The sequence below is a fragment of the Amblyraja radiata genome, chromosome 18 (genome assembly GCF_010909765.2).
Source record: "Amblyraja radiata isolate CabotCenter1 chromosome 18, sAmbRad1.1.pri, whole genome shotgun sequence".
Taxonomy (NCBI): Eukaryota; Metazoa; Chordata; class Chondrichthyes; order Rajiformes; family Rajidae; genus Amblyraja; species Amblyraja radiata.
Window position 1 is genome coordinate 34,311,550 of NC_045973.1, and position 20,485 is coordinate 34,332,034.

Below are 20,485 nucleotides of genomic sequence, written 5' to 3' on the forward strand. Positions count from 1 at the left end.
GCAGGTGTGTAGGTTATTTCAAGTCAGTTCAAGTCAAGAGAATTAAGAGAATTTATTGTCATGTGTCCCAGATAGGACAATGAAATTCTTGCATCAGTAGAATTGTAAATTGATCCTGGAGTGTAGGATAATGCGAGTGCACGGGGTGATCGGTGGTCGGTACAGACTCGCTGGGCCGAAGCATCTGTTTATGCACTGTATCCCTTAATGTCTCTAAACAAAAGCGGACCCAGCAGCACTCTGCTGGTCAAAGACCTTCAATCAGAAAGACAACCCTACACCACTACTCTTTGACTCCTTCCTCCAAGTTAATTTTGAATTCAATTGGCTATCTCACCTTGGAGAGCTAAACCAGAAATTGTGTTCACCATTCCTGCTCCCAAGAATCAACAAATACCAAACTGGACTTATTTTTATGATGCTTAGCTCAGAGTGCAGAGCTAATAGCCGTAACGCACGAGTTGACACAGAAATGGAATCAAACATGTATCCATTAATCTTTTTGGGGGTTCACATAGTTTAATTAGTTCAGATGATATAATAAAATTGAAAAAAATCAGTTCTGGAATTTTATGAGTACCTGGAAGCATGGAAACAGACATTCTCTGATTGAACAGGTACAATCTGCGAGAAAACATTTGAGGTTGAGAGATGTTACCCTTAACATTATAGTGATTTATAAAATACATTCGAACATTGTTATTTGTTTTTGAGTACGTTGTCTCTATGTTACACACTTGCGTGTTTCAGGTAGCTATTATTCTGTTAAGATGACAACATACCTACTTCTTGCAACCAATTATTTCCACTTCGATTATTTCTACTACAGTTAGCTCAATTTTCATTTTATTATTATTAGAGTGCATTTTTGAAATAATTGTCAGTTGGAAGTGCCAGCAAAAGGTTCTGGTGTAATATTAAGCTTCAAAGTATTCGGCACAATAGTCAAATCTCAATGTGATTTATAAAGGGAGCATGCCTGAATCCAACAAATAAATTATAGTTCAGAGTAAGGAATGAGGCTATTATTTTGTTTTTCCACTTCTGGCCAGAGTATAGTTGACTTTGAATTTTAAATGAAACGATTCATTTCAAGGAACAAGGTACACATTTACACTGGTTCCCAGTTAAACAATGATGACATTTTAAAATGTTCTTACTTGCTTTAAATTCCTTCTGCAGTCATGTCCTTCCTGTTATGTTGTTCACTACAACTGCTTCCGTCAAGAGTAGTTTCAAATCTAACTCTTTGATCCATGTTTTAGTTATATTCCCCAATTTTTGATTAGGTAAACTCCTCTGCAGAACTTTGGAACCCCATTATTATGTCAGAGGTGCTTTAGGGGTAGAACCCATAGCTATTATTAGTGGAAACATCAATCTCAGAGGAAAACATAAATTACATATGACACTATTAGTTTCGGAGTGACAATGATGTCAAAGACCATTATCATCCTCCGAGTTGGCTGATGACAGCATAGGTGTCAAGATTCAAGAGAGTTTATTGTCATGTGTCCCTAATAGGACAATGAAACTCTTGCTTTGCTTCAGCACAACAGAACATAGTAGGCAATGACTACAGAACAAATCAGTGGGTCCATATACCATAATATAAATATATACACACATGAATAAACAGATAATGGGCTATTAATGTTCAGAGTTTTGTCCGAACCAAGTTTAATAGCCTGATGGCTGTGGGGAAATAGCATTTCCTGAACCTTGTCGTTGCAGTCTTCAGGCTCCTGTACCTTCTACTTGAAGGTACAGGATCCATGCAAAGGTCACAATCCATGCAAAATGAATACATTTTTTAAAACTAAAAAATACTTACTTTAAATTAGTATTTTAAACACAACAAGAGGGAGATGATGTAAATATTAAATTTCCTGTGGTAGGGTTGTTTAAAACTACAAGACATAGGTTTATAGTGAGAGATAGGAGATTTAAAAAGGATCTGCGGGATACATTTTTCACCCAAAGAGTACCGGTAGATGGTATCTGGAACGAGCTGCCAGAGGAGGTAGTGCAGGCAAAAACAGTAACAACATTTCAGAGGCATCTAGTACTTGAAAATGCAAGGTACAGTGGTGTGTGATATTAATGTAGGCAAGATGGATTAATATGGATAGGCATAAAGGTCAGCAATGATGCAGTGAGCCTGTTCCCATGCTGTCCAACTCTTATTATTTTGCTTCAGTATTTAATGGGGATGTAAAACAGGTGGACATGCCTCTGAATAGTGAAATGAATAAAGAAATGCGTGCATTTAATATATAAAAAAGTAGATGCATTACATAACCATGTCAAACACAAATGCCAGCTCAGATGGATGGTATTGACATTTTTGAGAAACATCTAGAGAAGCAGAGATATTATGACACATATTTGAGAAATTATGAGAAAAGGCAGTGGTGTTTGAAGCCTAATGGATAGCTAACATAATAGATCTGTCAAAGAAGGGGAAGTAAAATTTGTCCTGGGAATTATAGACCAGTCAATTTCTAATCCGTGTCAGGAAATAAAGTAGAATCCTATTGTAGGATTGAGACTGGAAAAGCACTGAGAGATGAAAAAGAAAAATAATGGATAGATAGCATAGATTTCAAAAGGAAAAAATTTGCTTGGCAAATCCAATTGGATCTTTTGTGGGGGTAACAGTAAAAGTAGACAAGGTAATGCAGTAGTTTAAATTTGTGCTGTGTTTAAATTTAAATTCTCTCAGATAATTTCCTTGGACTAGTTTTCTTCTGTTCATTAATATAGATCGAAACACAGAACCAAATACCATCTGGCTTTCAAGTTTTTCAAGCATGAAACTTTATTACAAAGATATATTCAGGATATTATACCACCAAGGGCGATGCCGGTGGCTTTCGCAACCCCATAAAAGTATTTTATCTCCACCTGAGATTAATATGCTTCTAATATGCTTTGCTCAGTTTTCCCTTTTCCTCTCTTCCTCCCAAAGGAATTTAGGGGTTTCCTCTTCATTAAAAACTGAATTGGCTTCTCTTTGATACAGATATTAATTTATTCTCTGGAGCCATCACTGCAGGGGATGAACTAGGAATGTATTATTCATAGGGAAACAATGTTGTACACACACTTTCCACTGAATACCAAAGAAATGCTCCAGGTTCCTGCCTGCCAGCCTCATCTCTAATGTACAATTACAAAGTTTAAAGATCTTTAATATTTCAAAACAAAGCTCTATCTTTGTAATAGTCACATTTCGTCTGTTAACCCATCAACTGTCTAAAACCATGGACTTCTTCATGAATAACGACTGGAGCCAATTCATGTCTGTTGAGGATTTGATAAGATTGTGATAGACAGTATTCTCCAGCTGTCTCCGAAATGGTGCTGTCAAATGCAAATACAGTCAATGCTAGGGATCTTTATTGAAAGTTAATAAATGAGATTTAACACAGCAGCATTATGGGAATTATAATTTTGGGGGGGGGGGGGGGTGGGGGGGGAAGAAGGAAGAATAAGCATTTCAAGTTTATTTCAATTTCACGTCTAAAATGATCACTAGAATAAAATTGACTAAGATTTGTCAATTCAAAGTTATATTGCAAATCTTTACCAAATCATTGGATTACATTGAAAAATTGAACCTGTTTTAACGGTGCATTATCATAGCCTCCCAATATTCCAAAACACTTCATAGCTAATTAATTATTTTTCCAAGCAGAGTCACTGTTATAACACTGGCATATCAATTAGTAGATAGCTAATTTCCACAACATCAAATTATTTATTTGACAAACTCATTTGTTTTTCACATTGTTTCTAAGGGTAAAAAGCCATCTTGACTACCAGATCTCCCGGCAAAAAACAAGTAATGTATACAGATATGAGATCAGAGTTTAATAACTGGTATGACTTTTGATGCATTGCTGTCCACCACTGTTGTTTGTTCAGAATTGACGGCCTTAAAGAATGCTTCAGTATAGGATATCTCTGCCAGTTGCCTAGTTAAAAGCAACTTTAACATGTCTACAGACAATTTACTTAGGTCCTTTAATATTCTCCAGATCACAAACACAGAATTTAGATGTAAAAATGTATTCAAGAGATAGAAGTACCAATGATTTAATGCTTCATCAGTGAATGGAATGTCATCATGTTTTCCATCAAAGTATGATCCATGCCAGTAATCTTCATTGTAAAGGCCACAAGCCCAGAGCTCCCTTCAACCCCAAATGCAAATTGAGGGTTGGAGTATGTGCAGATGGACAGTTGTGCAAAATTGGCCGGGTGTGTAAATAGAGAGTGGCCAGGAACAATTGAGTCCATGGGAGCATGGGCAAGTGTGCCCAGAGAAAAAGAGGATGTGAAGACTGAAGATAGTGCACATAGCATTCAGAGAGTTGGAGGAAAGGGGGAAGAGTTAAGGAATTGATAGGGTATGAGGGGTGGCAAGCTAGGGGGGCTGGGAACCCATAAACTGAATATATGGTTTCTTCCAGCATAGTCCCAAAAGCACTGATCCGTGCACGACATGTGCACTCCAAGCTTTGCTGCGGTCTCATAGCACGCAGTTGGTCACACACACAGAATGGCTTTGACAACCAGCGAGGCCAACACTCAGCCTTACCAGCTGACAAAGCTGTCACTTGTATGGAACATTGGTGAATATCTTTTGACATTCATAATTACATAAAATCACTTGGATTATATTTTAGAAACTGCAAGAACAGATGCACTTATAACCATATAACAATTACAGCACGGAAACAGGCCATCTCGACCCTTCTGGTCCGTGCCGAACACGTATTCTCCCCTAGTCCCATATACCTGCGCTCAGACCATAACCCTCCATTCCTTTCCCGTCCATATAACTATCCAATTTATTTTTAAATTATAAAAACGAACCTGCCTCCACCACTTCACTGGAAGCTCATTCCACACAGCCACCACTCTCTGAGTAAAGAAGTTCCCCCTCATGTTACCCCTAAACTTCAGTCCCTTAATTCTCAAGTCATGTCCCCTTGTTTAAATCTTCCCTACTCTCAGTGGGAAAAGCTTATCCACGTCAACTCTGTCTATCCCTCTCATCATTTTAAAGACCTCTATCAAGTCCCCCCTTAACCTTCTGCGCTCCAAAGAATAAAGCCCTAACTTGTTCAACCTTTCTCTGTAACTTAGTTGCTGAAACCCAGGCAACATTCTAGTAAAACAATAAACAATAAAAAACATTTAAACTGACAACCAGATCAATAAAAAAAAAAGCTTTACTTACCCATTACCAACAACTGATTTTTTATTTTTTTTTGTAACACTGTACTTCAATAGGGAGAGAGACCTATGTGTAATATACAAACTGTTGGATCATCGCAGCCCGATAAAGTTGGAGCAAGCCATTCCTACTTTTGCCTTAAAATTCTCTTGTTTAAAAAAAAGGGCCAACATGCAGTTTGCCATTTCAACAGGATGTTGTACCTGGACAGGAATATGAGCTTCTCTGCTGGCTAGACCAGGCACATCTCAGTGGAAGATTAGCCCTTTAGAGGAGATTTAAACAAAAATGCTCAATTGGCGCTGCGTGTTGGAAGGAAACAGCCAGCACAATGCTTTGGATTTAACAGGTCGAAGCAAGGCGGACGCAAAAAGGTGGATGCAAAAAGGTTTCTCTTTGTTGGAGAATCCAGACAAAGGGTCACTGTATTTAAAAAAAACGTTCACCCTATTTATGGCAGCAACGAGATAACATTTCAGTGGGGTGTGAGTCTTTGGAACTCTCAGCTTCAAAGGGTGCAGAAAGCTGAGACTTTTAAGGCAGAGGGAGATAAATTCTTGATAAGCAAGGGGTGACAGGTTATGAGGTGGAGGTGGGAATGTGGAGTATACAATCAGATCAGCCATGTTCTCATTAAATGGCAGATTGGGCACAAGGGACCGGGTGGCATCTTGTGCCAGTAATTTAGATCCATGCGTTGCATAATTAAGGAGATAACTCCCTCTCGGGAAAATTACCCAGAATAAGTGCGATAAAGAGTATGTCATAAAACAAAAATAGGATGCCGATAGTCAGGCTTGAAAATATAAACACAACATAGTACAAAATCGGGATTGTTGCAAAAAAAAACCCAAAAAACCTTAGAGCAGAGGCAAGCCTTTATTCAGCTAACTTATTAAATGTACAAACCTGAACACTAAACACAATGAGCATCAAACCACACTGTGATTCCCAAAAAGGTGCCCCTTTCGAATAAACTGCAATAGGCGATTGTCAATAGAAGTCCTGGAGTTGGCGTCTAAATAATAGAAGAGGCACAGCTGTAGAGCAAGCAACCAACTGAGATGGCATTAAGCTCACGGCACTTTACCAATATCGATCTCTCCAGATGGTGATCAGCATCGTAGAGCAGGATGTTTTTCTCAGATTTTAGTGTTCATTGTAAATGCATGTTCACAAATTTACAATGTAATACATTCACAAATACAATGTATTACAGTTACTCTGTAAACAATAACTCATACAAATCCAATACACAGTGAGAGAGCAAGCAAACTGACTGAAAAACCAAGAGACTGCAGAGACTGCTACAGAAAAGCTAATACTGTGAGCACAGAATATTTGCCTATTTCCATTTTAATTTGGGTATAGACTTCAATCCAGTGCATATTGCATTCAGTGGCAGTCTCATTTAATAGGTCTCAAAGAGTACTTGCTGTGAGGGGTTGTGGGGAAGGGGGAGTAATTTGTATACGCTACATGTTTGATGGTGGGGGGGAGGGGAGGGGGGAGGGGAGTGTGGAACAGAATTACACGCACCAAGTGGTCATCATTGACATTTAGTTTATTTTGGCATTGAAGAAACCTGCTTAGATCTCAACAGACCCTATACCTCGAAGCTGATAAAATGGCATATTCCTCATCACCAGTAAAACAAATTGCTGAATAAAATGGAGCAATATCTCATAACAGTTGGGAATGAAACATGCCGTGCACTAACCTTTCCTACAACATGATTAATGTAACAAAACAAATCATTAAAAATATAATGTTTTCCTCAACTTTTAAGGGGCTGTCCCACTGCGGTGACCTAATTGGCGAGTTTAGAAGAGTTGAAAAAATGGCATGTTGAAGACCTCCTTCGACTATGTAGAAGATTATCTACAACTACCTTCGACTACCCTCGATTACTTACGAATAACATGCCGACCTACTACAACCAACTTCGACTAAACCTACGAGTAAAAAAAATATTGATATTTTTCCATGACGACCTTTTTTTACTCGCGGACTTTTTTATACATGTTGAAAAATATGCCGCGACCTAGCTGAGGCCTCGAGTATGCGGGGACTACTCTCGAGCATGAAGGAGAGTTACAAAGACCTCCTTGGACCTCGTGTTGACCATGCTGCGAGTATGAGTCGAGGACAAACTCTTCTAAACTCGCCAATTAGGTCGCCGTAGTTGGACAGCCCCTTTATTCAAGCTTTAATTTTGAAAGGATGTACAAAAGCATGAATCAGAGTATGAATAGAAACTGATGTTGTCCATTGCTGAGTTGAGTTGTTAGCTATGCTCAGAGGGCAGTGCTTTCCACAGTCATTAGGGTTAATTTGGCATGGTTTACTGCCAACATCTCATTTGCCTGTATCCCACAACTGAAGTTTGGTTGCTATTCGATATACAAAAATAAATTCTGTCTGTGTAGGGTTTTTGACAGCTTCAACAATACATTTTGGGTCTCCGTAGCTTTGACAAACAATCATTGCAGATTAGAAATTGGTAATAGTGAGAAGAAGAATCAGGAGTAAACAATTTGTTTGTTTACTCCTGAGCAAAGGTCAGAGCAAAATGGAAGAATGACGACAGCTACACGTGTTTGTGACAAATTACAATGTGCAAAACAAAAAATGACCAGCAGCCACATTTTTGGCTTCGCAAAAGACTGAAAATGCGTATTGCACCAATTCTCTCAAAAATTGGAGGGGGATTCCTGACAGCCACACAGCTTGACATTCAAAGAGAAGTGAAGAACAAATGCATAAATCAAGTACCAGGCAAACATTTCCACAAACTTTCATTTAAGTCGGGCATCCGCTTCAAAACCTTGGTGATGCGTGTCAAAAATGGTTAAACTTGGCAGCGATATGTTCTGTTGGTTGAGCAGTACTGTTCTTTGTCTGCTCCCACTCAAATCCTCAAAGAACCGCTTGAGTACTGGTATTCTGCCTGACCCTGGATCAGACCTCACCTTTATTTGACACTCCTTTATTCATGGCAGAATATCAAGACCATTACTGCAGGTTTGGTCTATTTATTCAAAGAAGATTATATTTGCCTTCAGAAACAGCCCAGTCTTAAGAAGATTCACTAGATTGAGGCCTGGGATGATGAGGTTCTCCTCATAATATATTAGACAGAATAGGCATATACTCTCAGGAATTCAGAGGAATAAAGGGTAATCTTATTGAAACATGAAAGATTCCGATGCACATCAGGTTGCACAGATTTATCATCTGGTGGGAGAGCTCAAGCGTCAGGATGAGGGGTCAGCCATCTGAGATGAGATGAGAAAGAATTGTTTTTCTCATGAATAGGTGTGAACTTTGCAAATCTCTAAAGAGCTGTGGATGCCAAGTTATTAAGTAGATTTAACACTGAGATACGAAGGTTATGGGGATCAGGTAGTGAGGTGCAATTGATTAAAATGAGTTCTAACGAGCTTGACATTATTGAACAGCAGAGCAGATGCTAAGAAATGTTTGGCCTATTCCCACTCCTATTTCAACTCTTCCCTGCTTGCCGGCCTTCAGAAGCATTGCCTGATAAAGCAACTGATGAATCAACATTACATTACAAGAGATGAAAATCAAAAACTTAGGGCACTGGAAGTCTAAACCCTTCATTGATTTTCAGCTGATAATGTCAAGTTTCTCTTTCCACCGCTGTCTGACCTGCTGAATGTTTTCAGCATTTTTTGTTTATCTTATGTTAAAATAAACAAGGTATGTACGAAAGGATTCAAAGAGGGGTGCTCAAGAAACATAGAAACATAGAAAATAAGTGCAGGAGGAGGCCATTCGGCCCTTCGAGCCAGCACCGCCATTCATTGTGATCATGGCTGATCGTCCCTTATCAATAACCCGTGCCTGCCTTCTCCCCATATCCCTTGACTCCACTAGCCCCTAGAGCTCTATCTAACTCCTATATAACTGAAGTTAATTCTTTAAATGCATAGCTGCACAAAATGCTTAGACTATCATCAATTGTTCATGGAATCATTATATTGGCACCAGTAAATGTACAAGTGTTGAGCAGGAATTACATAATATTTCAGGCTTTTCTAGTATTTGTTTTACTTTCGAACTATTTTCTCTTCCCAATCTAATTCATCCAATCTTATCAGCATAACTTTCAATTCTTTTCTCCCTTATGTATCTATTTAGCTTCCCCTTAAAATTACCTTATTTACCTTGAGTATGGTACAATAAGTTTAATTATGACTGTTCTCTCCCCTGGAAAGAAATTATTCCCATTAATTCTTCAATGAATTTATTAGCAAATGCTTTATATTTATAGTCTCCGTTTTAATTTTGCTCATGGATTTTCCCCTATTTCTATTTTCAAACCTTTTATTCACAGCTTCATTTATGCTTTTGTAAAAAGGAGACCAGAATTATACACATATAACAAGTATGGTGAATAACTGTGGTTCAACATATCATATTTCAATTCTGTTTCTTCATAAATGAATCCCAGTGGTTTTTGCATTCTTTATAAATTCTTGTTAACTTTTAATGATTTATGAATTTGCACCCTGCCTCACTATATGCTATTACACCATTTAAATGCTTATTTTCGCCTTTCTCCTCAATTATATTTATTATGAATTGAATCATTGTGTTCATAAGATTGGTTGCTCGTGCACTGACATTGGTATTCATTTACAGATTACATACTCAATCTGCAAGATTAACAATGTTATTTTGTATTTTACCTCACTCTTTCTAATAAAAACTGTACATTTTTGAAATTGCATTTACAATTACGTAATCCAAACATGTAACATAGCACCATTTGCCAGATCATATTATTAGTCACTTACTCAAGGATCTCAGCATTTGGAAACATTGTGAACCACTGATGGAAGAAATACTAACATTAAGGGCCTGTCCCACTACGGCGACCTTATTGACGAGTTTAGGAGAGTCTGCGCTCGCCACAAGCTCGCAGCATGGTCGTAGGTGGTCTCTGGTGAGTCTCCTTCATGGTCGAGAGGAGTTCCCACATAGTGGTTACCACTCGCGGCCTCAGTTTGGTCGCGGAAAATGTTTCAACATGTTGAAAAATTTTCTGCGAGCAAAAATTTATCGCCATGGAGAAAATCAATACTTTTGAACTCGTAGTGCAGTGGTAGTGGAGTCGCCATGTCGTTATAGGTAGTTGAGGTAGCCGTAGGTAATCTCCTTTGCTGACCAGACATTTGAATTGGCTCATTGGGGAAAAGAAACGTAAGCACGAGTTTTTATGACCGAGGAAAACCGACCGGTAATGTTAAATGCCCGCTAAACTTCACAGCTGTGTATCTCTGGCTTATTAAAAAGTTGTCTGGCTTCTTAAAAGTGTCTCTAATCCTTCCCCCACCCCCTTCTCCCCGCTCTTTTAAAGGACTTATCGTACACTCTGACAGCCGTCTTTAACCTTCCTGTTCATCGCTGGTATCACCTTGGTTTGCACCGTGTGAATTTCAGACAGTGCTCCCCCACTTTTCCTGCCCCCCCCCCCTTAGCGATATGTGTGTGTGTATGTGTGTGTGTGTGTGTGTGTGTGTGTGTGTGTGTGTGTGTGTGTGTGTGTGTGTGTGTGTGTGTGTGTGTGTGTGTGTGTGTGTGTGTGTGTGTGTGTGTGTGTGTGTGTGTTTGTGTGTGTGTGTGTTCAGCGCTGACGGTCGATCCAGCTCGGGCTTTTTCAGGTGAGTGGCCACGAGCTTGAAGGTCGTAGACAGTTTGCTGAAAAGTCGCGTAAGTGGGACAGGTCCTTTAACACAAAAGCTAAAAGTCCTGATATGATTCAGGGAGATGTTAGGTGCAAAGTCATGTTACAAATGTCTTTGCGCCTATTGAATGCAAATAGATCCAACTACTTTCATTTTCTGTGCATGGTTTGCAAATAGGCACAACTGCAATGACGCTGGGCAGAATAGTTCAATGTCGACATATGCAATTTAACTGCACACTCAAAAAGAGTGAATAGGAAGCACAAACTGCATCGCATTTACATTTCAATATAACTACAATAAAATAAACCTGAACTAATAAATAATTATTTGCATCAGAAATAAGAAACATGTCACTGCCTATTGGGGCTCTTGTTGTCGATCTCCCCGTGGTGAGCCCTGTCAACTGACCTCAATCAGGCGAACGACAACAAACAGAGACAGCAGCAGTGCCGCAGCATGGCGCCAACCCAGAGCATGCTCCCTTTTTAGGGTGGGCACCTACGGATGTCGAACCGGATGGCATCACCCTGCTGCAGACTTCTGCTGCCTCAAACGCAAGAAGAAGCAGACTGCCTATTAATCAATGACACAATTATACTTAAAGAAACAAAGCCAAAACGTGAAAACACTTGTTGCCATCTTATGAATGGAAGACAAATGCTTCTCCACAGTATGTCTCAGAACCAGTTTCTTTTCAGTGCATTGATAAACATTACTGTTCCATACAAATTCAGTTAATGACATTCATTGTGAATTGAATCATTGTTGTGCTAATGGCCAGTTGATCATTTGAGGCGAGTCAACATTCAAATAAATGAACATGATTTGGCTACACTACTGAATGATATTTGACTTTAAACCACACTTAAATACTCTGAAATAATAGTATTGTGTTTCCCTGTTACCCTTTCTCTCCACTTCCAACTATTCTATCACCTGCCAACCACAGAAATGTAATTTAAAAAAGCTACATCTTTGGCATGAAGAAAGAAACTGAACCATTTGAAAGAATCCCACAAATGTGCAAACTCCTCATATAAAGCATTTGAGAACAGGGTTAAACCTTGGGTCCCTGGAATTGCATCGCAACAGCTTTTTTAGGTGCTGCCTCTGTTTGGGAAAGTTGAAGTGTTATGACTATGAGAGAGAGACCAGATCACACTGGACCCAACTCACTGCCCAACTTGTCCCCTGTAGTGTTACACCCGCTGACTATTTCTGAAGGCAGTGGGCCAGATGAAACAGCTTTCTGTACGTTGGTAGCACATATACTAAAATTGGAACGATACAGAGAAGATTAGCATGGCCCCTGCGCAAGGATGACACATGCAAATTCGTGAGGCATCCCATGAGACAGATCCAAGCCATGGAGTTGAGTTTCTACCCTGTAGAATCATGCTAGCTTTCATGGAGCATACCATTTTCAAAACCTTTTCAACTATTTTTAAATATTACTATTGCAAACCGTGTAAATCAATTTAAATAACTTAGAAAAAATAACATTGGAAACACCCTAAAATACAAATAAATATTTAAAAACATTGAAGTGAAATAAATCAAATTGTGTCTTTAACCACAGGAACAGTGACCTCATTCAGAATAGTGGGATCAATGCTGTACAGCCAGCCCATCTCCTCAGCATCATCACAATGCTCAATGTGAGTGGTGGGTGATGTATTGTAATGCTCAATGTAGTGGTAGGATGTATCCTCCAGCCTTCTTCATACTTCCACATTTGGCTAAGGTTGTATCCTATTGAAATGCTAGCAGTCAGTGGCTCAATGAAATGCTTGACATGGTTTTGGAAAACGTTGAGAGGTTATCTCCTCAGTGGTACCTTTAGACTTTACTTTATAGACACAGCATAGAAACAGGCCTTTCGGCCCACCGAATCCGCACCAACCACTGATTACCAACACTATCCTGCACACTCGGGACAATTTACAATTTTACCGACTCCCAATTAACCTACTAACATGTACATTTTTGGAGTGTGGGAGGAAACCGGAGCACCCAGAGAAAACCCACACAGTCACAGGGAGACCGTACAAACTCCGTACAGACAGGATTGAAACTGGGTCTGTCACTGTAAGGCAGTAACTCTACCGCTGCACCACAGTGCCGCCTTTGATAAGAGGTGGAGCAACATTAGTAAATGTTGACTCTTAGTTAAAAACGAATAACAAATCCAGTAACTGTCAAATTTAGAAGTGCATTTTAAGAGATTTGATTTAAAAAATAATGATTTATCCCAATAGGTCTAGCAGTTTAAGTAGTTATAAGATTTGTCGCTACCTCTTATTTCTACCGCAATAGGAAAATCTGTGGTGTAACTACTTTTACACAAGCGTCATTCAGATATTAATTCTTACTGAAAAATAACTGAAGACCCAGTAACAATCTATCTGTTCCTACTTGATGCCCAGGTCTGGCTATTAATTATTTACTCTCATAGAATCAGAAGGATTGTTAGAATTGTCAGTTGCTTCCATTTTGCCCATTCATACATAAAAAAAACCTCAACAATTCTGCACAAGTAATACACAGGCAGCTTGAGCAGCAGAGAATGAGTAAAGGCCATTGGCCCTCTCATGCTCACTTCTTTCAGAAACTATTTACTCCATTTTAGCAACCATTACTGTCATTATGAACTCTCTTTTCACTCTGAAATGAAATGTAATTTGCAATTTTATGATTTTATTACAAGGACAGCTTTCTAATATGATACATCAGAGGAAGGTCTATAATTACATGACTTGCAATTTCCTGGCTTACCCATGCTGTCCTTTCTGAATAAAATTCAGTGGTCAGTGAAGATTTAAAAATCTCTCTTTGAGCCCCAGTAATCTTCTCCCTTAACACCCACAGCAGCCTAAGATGCATCTTATTAGGATCAAGGAATTAGCCTAATCGTCACTTTATGCTATTACTTTAAATCTATGGCATTTACTTTGTGACCCCATCAGTTGTGAAAAAAAGGTGTTTACTACTGATCTCTCCTGTAGTACCAACTAGAACTCTACACAGTACTCGAACTATATTCTAATTAGTATTTGTACACAATTCCAGCATAGTTTACTAATCTGATGTGCCTTTTTATTCCACTTTTGGCCTGTCCTATCTGCTTAAGAGTAAGTGGACATACATTTCAAGGTCCCTATGATCCTCCCCACCACTCAATATCTCCCATTTATTGTACATCCTCTAGCCTTATTGCACTTCCCCAAATACTTTCAATTAAATTTAACAATTTCCCACCCAATGGACTAGATCATTGATATCTTCCTACCACATAACCAATTTTGGATTCAATTTGTCACTCTTCCTTAGAACCCATGGGCATTTTAAAAAAACTGCCTGCCATCTGTGGGCGTGTTATTATTTGTCACTTATTCAATCTATTCAAAGCCGACAATTATTGCTTATTATCACTAATTACCCCTGAGAGGCCACAGTTCTTGAAGATGCACCCACAGTGCCAGTTGATAGGAAGTTCCAAGATTTAGACCCAGTGACAATGAAGGAACAGTGATGCATTTCCAAGACCAATTGTATGTTATTTGCAAAGGAACCTGCAGTAAGTGATGTCCCCATGTGCTTGGTGTCCCAGTCCTCCATGGTGCTGCAGGCAATGGGTTTGGAAGCTGTTGTCAGAGCAACATTAAATCTCCAATAAACCGGTACTGAATTATTCAGAAATGCTCATAATTCAATACCTTTGTAAATAGGCTCCCGTTTCCTGCATTCCTTTTAAACTCACCGGAGTCTCATTTTCCACATTCCCTTTAAATTCACTGCAGTTTATTATACTTGTGTTTAACATCAAAAAAGAACGTCCAAAATCCGAAAGGGTCAGATTATAGTTTTACTGTGTAACAAACATATTATCCACGGCAACTTTCCTTATTGCCTCATCAAAAACAATCATTCAAATTATTCACACACTACAATTCTTAACAAATCATTACTGATTGTCCCTGAATTTTTTTCAATGATGTCTTATATTCTTATATCCCTTAGAATAGGTTCTGATAATTTGCCTGTTACCAATTAAATTAATTGATCTTTAATTACTTTGTTCATCCTTTCTACCCTTTCGAAACAACAGTACAACATTGCTCCGAGATTGATTTACTGTCAAATAACTATTTCCTCTCCATTTCTACTAAATCACTTCTCAGACTAGAAAAAAAGAGCCTTTCCCCAATTTAGAACCCTTACACTGACTTTATCCAGGAAATGCCTCAGCCATAAGTAAATCTGGCTCAGTCAGTGAACTAGACTGCTAATTGAGACACACTTAAATTAAGGGAGGAAGAATTACTGGAAAGTTACATCCCAAACACAGTTACATACTGAACGAATTCACAAATGTAAAGGTTTGCATATCAAAGAGCAAAGGTTCAATAGGTTGAGAAGGAAATTCCATAGATATTGCTGTGGTCCAACAAGTATGATGCATATTTCTCCTATGAAGACAAGGAAAAAGATGACAGAATACATAGACAAAAGACAGAGCATGACATTATGGCTTAGAAGGTTGCCTAAATAAGGAGTTGAAAAAGATATAGGGTGTGGGGAGAAGAGACTAGAAATGATTAGACAAAATTAGACAAAATAACACCAATTTGGTGTCGCATATTACAGTCATAATGTGTCTTGTCGTAATGTGTGCTGCCATTGTCAAAGGAAAGGCCATTTAAGGTGGCTGGAGAGGAATTTCTAAGAGGGAAATATCCAATTGTTTGGTTCATTTCACTAGCTACACCGCCTGGAAAAGTGAAAAGCTCCTTTTGAGGGTGCCATCGAGAGTTCAGAGGCTGAGTGTCAAAATAACTGGATTTTAAAAAATTTGTTCAAAGTGTTTTTGAAATACATGAAAAGATACCATTTTTGAAGAGCTATTATGAGAATGGAGACTGCTCCCAACAGGATGCAGTATTGGGAAAGGAAGTAGCTGGGGAAGTGAAAGCAGGATAGCATCAAAGCAATAGTCATCATAATAAAATGCACAAGACAATATTTGAGAAGGAATTAGATTGATGAAAACCGAAATAAAAGGCAATTTTGGGGAGCTGAAAACAGAATCTTGTAAAGCAACGGGGTAATGATATTGGCAAATAACGATGTACAGCACCCATGGGAAACGTTTAAAATGGCATAAAAGAGTCCAGAAAAAATACATTACATTAAAACAAGAAAAAAATAAACACTAATGGGACACCACAAAGTGACATATGGGAAAATGTTTGGTTAAGGGGCACTTACCGAGCATTTAGACTACACTGAAAACAGAAGAAAGGATGATAACAAAAAAAACGATGAGATGGGAGAAGGAAAAATGGAGGAAAACAAGGAGGAATGCTGAAATTAAATTAACAAACAAAATAAAATGCAAAAGTAATGATGGAAATTGGCCCACTAAAGATTGAATAAAATAAAATAATTTTAAATTATTACTTTTATCCAGTATTTAGCAGGGAGACAGATCAGGATATTAAATAATGAGATTGTAAATGCTTAAAGGATGTGAAGTATTACACAGTAACCAAACTTAAATAAGATAACATCTCCTTACAGAGAGATTACAATAGAGCATTAATGAAAAGTGTTGGTAAATGCGAACATTTAATCATGTTCGACGATAACAGAGGCCTTGAGGACTGCTGGTTACAGCCAACCAATAACTAAGTTGATCAGAGTTCCTCCTGCAGTCCTTTCCTGAGAGCACTGGTTATTGGTATGCACGGCAGCCAGTAGGTTTTACCTGGCAGTTGCCAGTATTCTGGTCTATCGTGTGCATGACTTTTGAATGTCAGCTTATGGTTTCTAAATTTCGAGGACAAGTTCCACGACCAACGGATTCAATGGGGAGTTTTCATTTTGATCAGCTTTTGCTCTATATGACGCCCAATGCTGTTTTAAGGATTCTACTTTACAGATTATCTCTGCTGATGTCAGTGTTGTGACATGCACCAGTCTTCTAGCATCTGAAGAGACATCCTATAACAAACAGACACCATTTCAAATTGGGGCCACTTTAGCAAGTGCACATGGCTGCTGATTTCCTTTGTCAACATACATTTGTCTACATTAAGCTCAATTCTCTACACGTATTCTATCCAGATAGCTTAATATCACACAAAAATGTTCACTTAATACATTCAACATGATTATTGCAGAGCAAGAGTTACAAAACAAATAACCATCTGTCACTGTACCATAAATAGCAATAATAAATTGTTTTCAAATAAATTGTTACTCAATTCTTCAGTAAGAAAATGAGAGCAAATGACCATAATATTCCATTGAGAAACATGGCACAGAGTTTACAGAGGCAGAAATGTTTTATTTTAATTTTAAAAAGGAGTAAAAAATGTCCAAAAATCATTTCCATCTTGTGTGCAGAATTCTTTAGTTTGTGTTTGAACTGAGAAACACCTAATTAGCGACCCTGTAACTCCTGTGTTAAGCTTCATTTGATAACTGAAATTAATAGGGCTGCAGTAAGCTCTAACCCCCACTTCCAATACATGATCTCAACCTGGCTTTGCACTAAGAACTTAATCAAGAAATGGATAAGGTGGAAGTGGAATTATTTATTTCTCTTGAGGGCTCATTATGAAACACGGGTAATCCAGATCCAATCTATAATGGACCTTTTGGCCCATATTAAAGGAGTGGGGCTGCAGTGGGCAAGTTCAAAATAAGCCAGAGGTGGTTTGTTTCCTTTGCACGCATTAAGCAAAGAATTTAATCTCAGACAGTCTGCAGGGATCTGCAATGCAGACGGTCAATAAATGTAACTATAAATGTTATTGCAGTTATTTAACTCTGGAAAAAATGATTGGATGGACCTAATATCCACTGCCAAAAATTGAATTTTCAAAATAATTTAAAATCCAAAGCATCAAAAATGTTGGACGGTGACATTTCTTGCAGGAATAAGACTGAAATAATGTAAAAGTTTGTAGACGTGAGCTTGTGCATTTTTTACTACAGAAGGACTGAAACTAAATTAACGGAGAGCCTACACTGGACATCATTAAAGCCTCATCAGGAAGCAAATGTGGCCAAAATTAAATGCTGATCATAGTACAAATAAGCATCGATACTTGTTGAGGAGAATCATTGCTTTACGGTGTAATGCCTATTGCACATCACAGATCTCCAAATGCCAGAAGTTGAAGCCTGACTCATACTGGTCACCGTGGATTTATAACATGATATTAACATTATTGATACTATTCACATATTCCATCACTGGGTGTACGACAAAACCTTCACTGGGCGCCCAGTGATTTGGTGAGGATTTGGTGAGCAGCTGCTCCTGGTCTTTTTTAAGGAAAGGATGACTGGCTGGCTTGACCGCATCTTGAAACCAACTGGATAGCTGGAAATAAACGAGGCATTTGAAATAATGCCGTGTCTGGCAATTCCATTAGGCTTTGGTTCTTTTACGGTGGTGCATAGCAGCTGTCATTCATCTAGCCATTTCTTTGAATTAAATGTGTGTTTTAGGTAGATTGCACAGATTAAATTGATACAACCATATTTTTTATAAATTGGTTTTAAAACAAAGACAAGATTACTTCACTGTGGTACAAAATAATTCTGGTTTTACTAACCTGTGAACTCTTCTCCACAAATGCATGTGTAACCACCCTCTCTGCGACTACATACTCCAGAATTCTGGCAGGGATTTGAGTAACAAAGGTTGATCTCTGTCTCACAGTAATCTCCAGTAAATCCTGGTGGACAACGGCAGCGAAGCCCAGTGATGGGGTGGATGGACCGGAAAAGCATGGAGCCTGAAGCAATGAATGTAGAGGAGCTGTCAAACTTCAGCACCGAGATGCATTTCATGTAGTTCTCACAGGGTTCCCGCAGGCAGACATTGTCATCAAAAGGGAGCACCTCCAGCATAGAGACTGAAGTCAGTTGCATCCGACTCATATATAGCTGTTCTTGAAGCTCCTCTGAGGAGAAGAACTGGCTCTGGCTTCCACCAGGAACCAGAGCAGAAAAACTGACATTCAGAATGCTCCCGCTGACATCTGTGTCATTTTGTATGTTGAAAACAAAGATGTCCTCCTGGGGGGCAGACAAGACTGCTGCTAGACCCTCCACAAAGCGGTTCAACGATGGAGACAGAAAGCGTTCCTGAGACATGTTTTCTAGGCGCACCGTAATACTGTTGATCAACATTTCTTCTGTTATGACAATTACTCTCAGCACACACTGTGCTGTCACGCTGTGAATCCCATCTGAAAATGGATAAACAAAATAATTCAATTAGCTCAGGAATAAACAATTGGGATCATCTTCTTGTTTACATATACCTGTTATTTAAAACTTTTCGTAAGGACTTGTATATTTAGGATCTTTTATAAATCACCCAAAATGCTTGATAGTCTTCAAGTGGCATTTGGCTAACCCTAATATCCTATGGAACATACTTCCCAATTTTTTTAAATTCTTTACCAATGAAAATGTGGTATCACAGGACACCAAAATCTACCTTAATCATTGACGATATCACAAAGACTTGTAATTAAACATAATTTTACAATTTCATGGCACTACACATAGAACTGTAGACAACCATTATAATTTAGAAATGTGCTACGCAATTTCTGCAACTATCCATCAGCTATGGATTAGTTCTGTTGCCATGATGTTGCTGAAGGTTAAATATCAGAGAAATAGACCTGCTCTTTTTCAAATACGCATATCCAAGAGATTCAATTTCGCACTTCATTTAAATGATGGCATCTCCATCAGCACTGCATTGCAAAAGTAGCCTAGCATTTGTGAATTAGGACCTCAAACATCAGAGGCAAGTGAGAATCATATGGAAGAAATTAAAAAGGTAATCAAAGGAGGGTGGCTAATGCTGTATCTAAGGGCTGCAAAGAAAAACATGGGAACTAAAGACCAGTAAGCCTAATATCTGTGGTAGGTAAGTTAATGGAGAAGACTGTATGGGGGAGAGGATATACATATATTTTGAAAGACTGGGGTTGAAAAAGATATAGTCAGCCCTTGTGCAGGGGAGATTATGCCTCACGAATTTGATTGAATTTCTTGAGGAAGTATCTGAGAAGGTTGATGAGAGCTCTAGCTCTCGGGTCTCGGCTCGGGGCTCGGGTCTCCGCTCGGCACCAAAGATACGGCCGCCGAGCACATCATCGGCCGTGGTTGTGTGCATGTGCGGCCCTGCACATGCGCACTGCCACGGCAACTGGTCGGCGTCGGCCACTTTCTCCCTCCCTTTGCATTGTGGGAGTTCTGGCCACCATTGCTGTCCGTTTGCTGCCTTACCGCGACCGCTGAAAAACAACGCAGAATCACTCCCTGGAGCTGCAGTAACTCCCTGGAGTAACTCTTGCTTCTTGGTTTCCTGATCCTCCAAAAATATTCAAAATGGAATTTAAATTGGTGGACACACCACCACCACCAAACTACAAACTCTGAAAAATAACAGCCTATTGCATTTTATCTGTTTATTTATTGT

General features: G+C 38.9%; 1 protein-coding gene and 1 non-coding gene across 5 annotated transcripts in view; one reads left to right on the forward strand and one right to left on the reverse strand.

The window, feature by feature from the left end:
* The window catches only part of celsr3 (cadherin EGF LAG seven-pass G-type receptor 3), a 209,611-nt gene that overhangs the window by 147,927 nt on the left and 41,199 nt on the right, over positions 1-20,485 (reverse strand). For all 4 annotated transcript variants that reach the window (XR_004414675.1, XM_033037098.1, XM_033037099.1 and 1 more), the window contains exon 2: positions 18,597-19,235. Coding sequence is in view for 3 of the 4 variants with exons in the window: in XM_033037098.1 (XP_032892989.1) it covers positions 18,597-19,235 (639 nt within the window). In the remaining variant the exon portion in view is untranslated. The remainder of the gene's footprint in view (positions 1-18,596; positions 19,236-20,485) is intronic.
* LOC116983612 lies at positions 12,220-12,324 on the forward strand. The gene has a single exon (XR_004414764.1). It is a non-coding gene; the product is annotated as a U6 spliceosomal RNA (small nuclear RNA).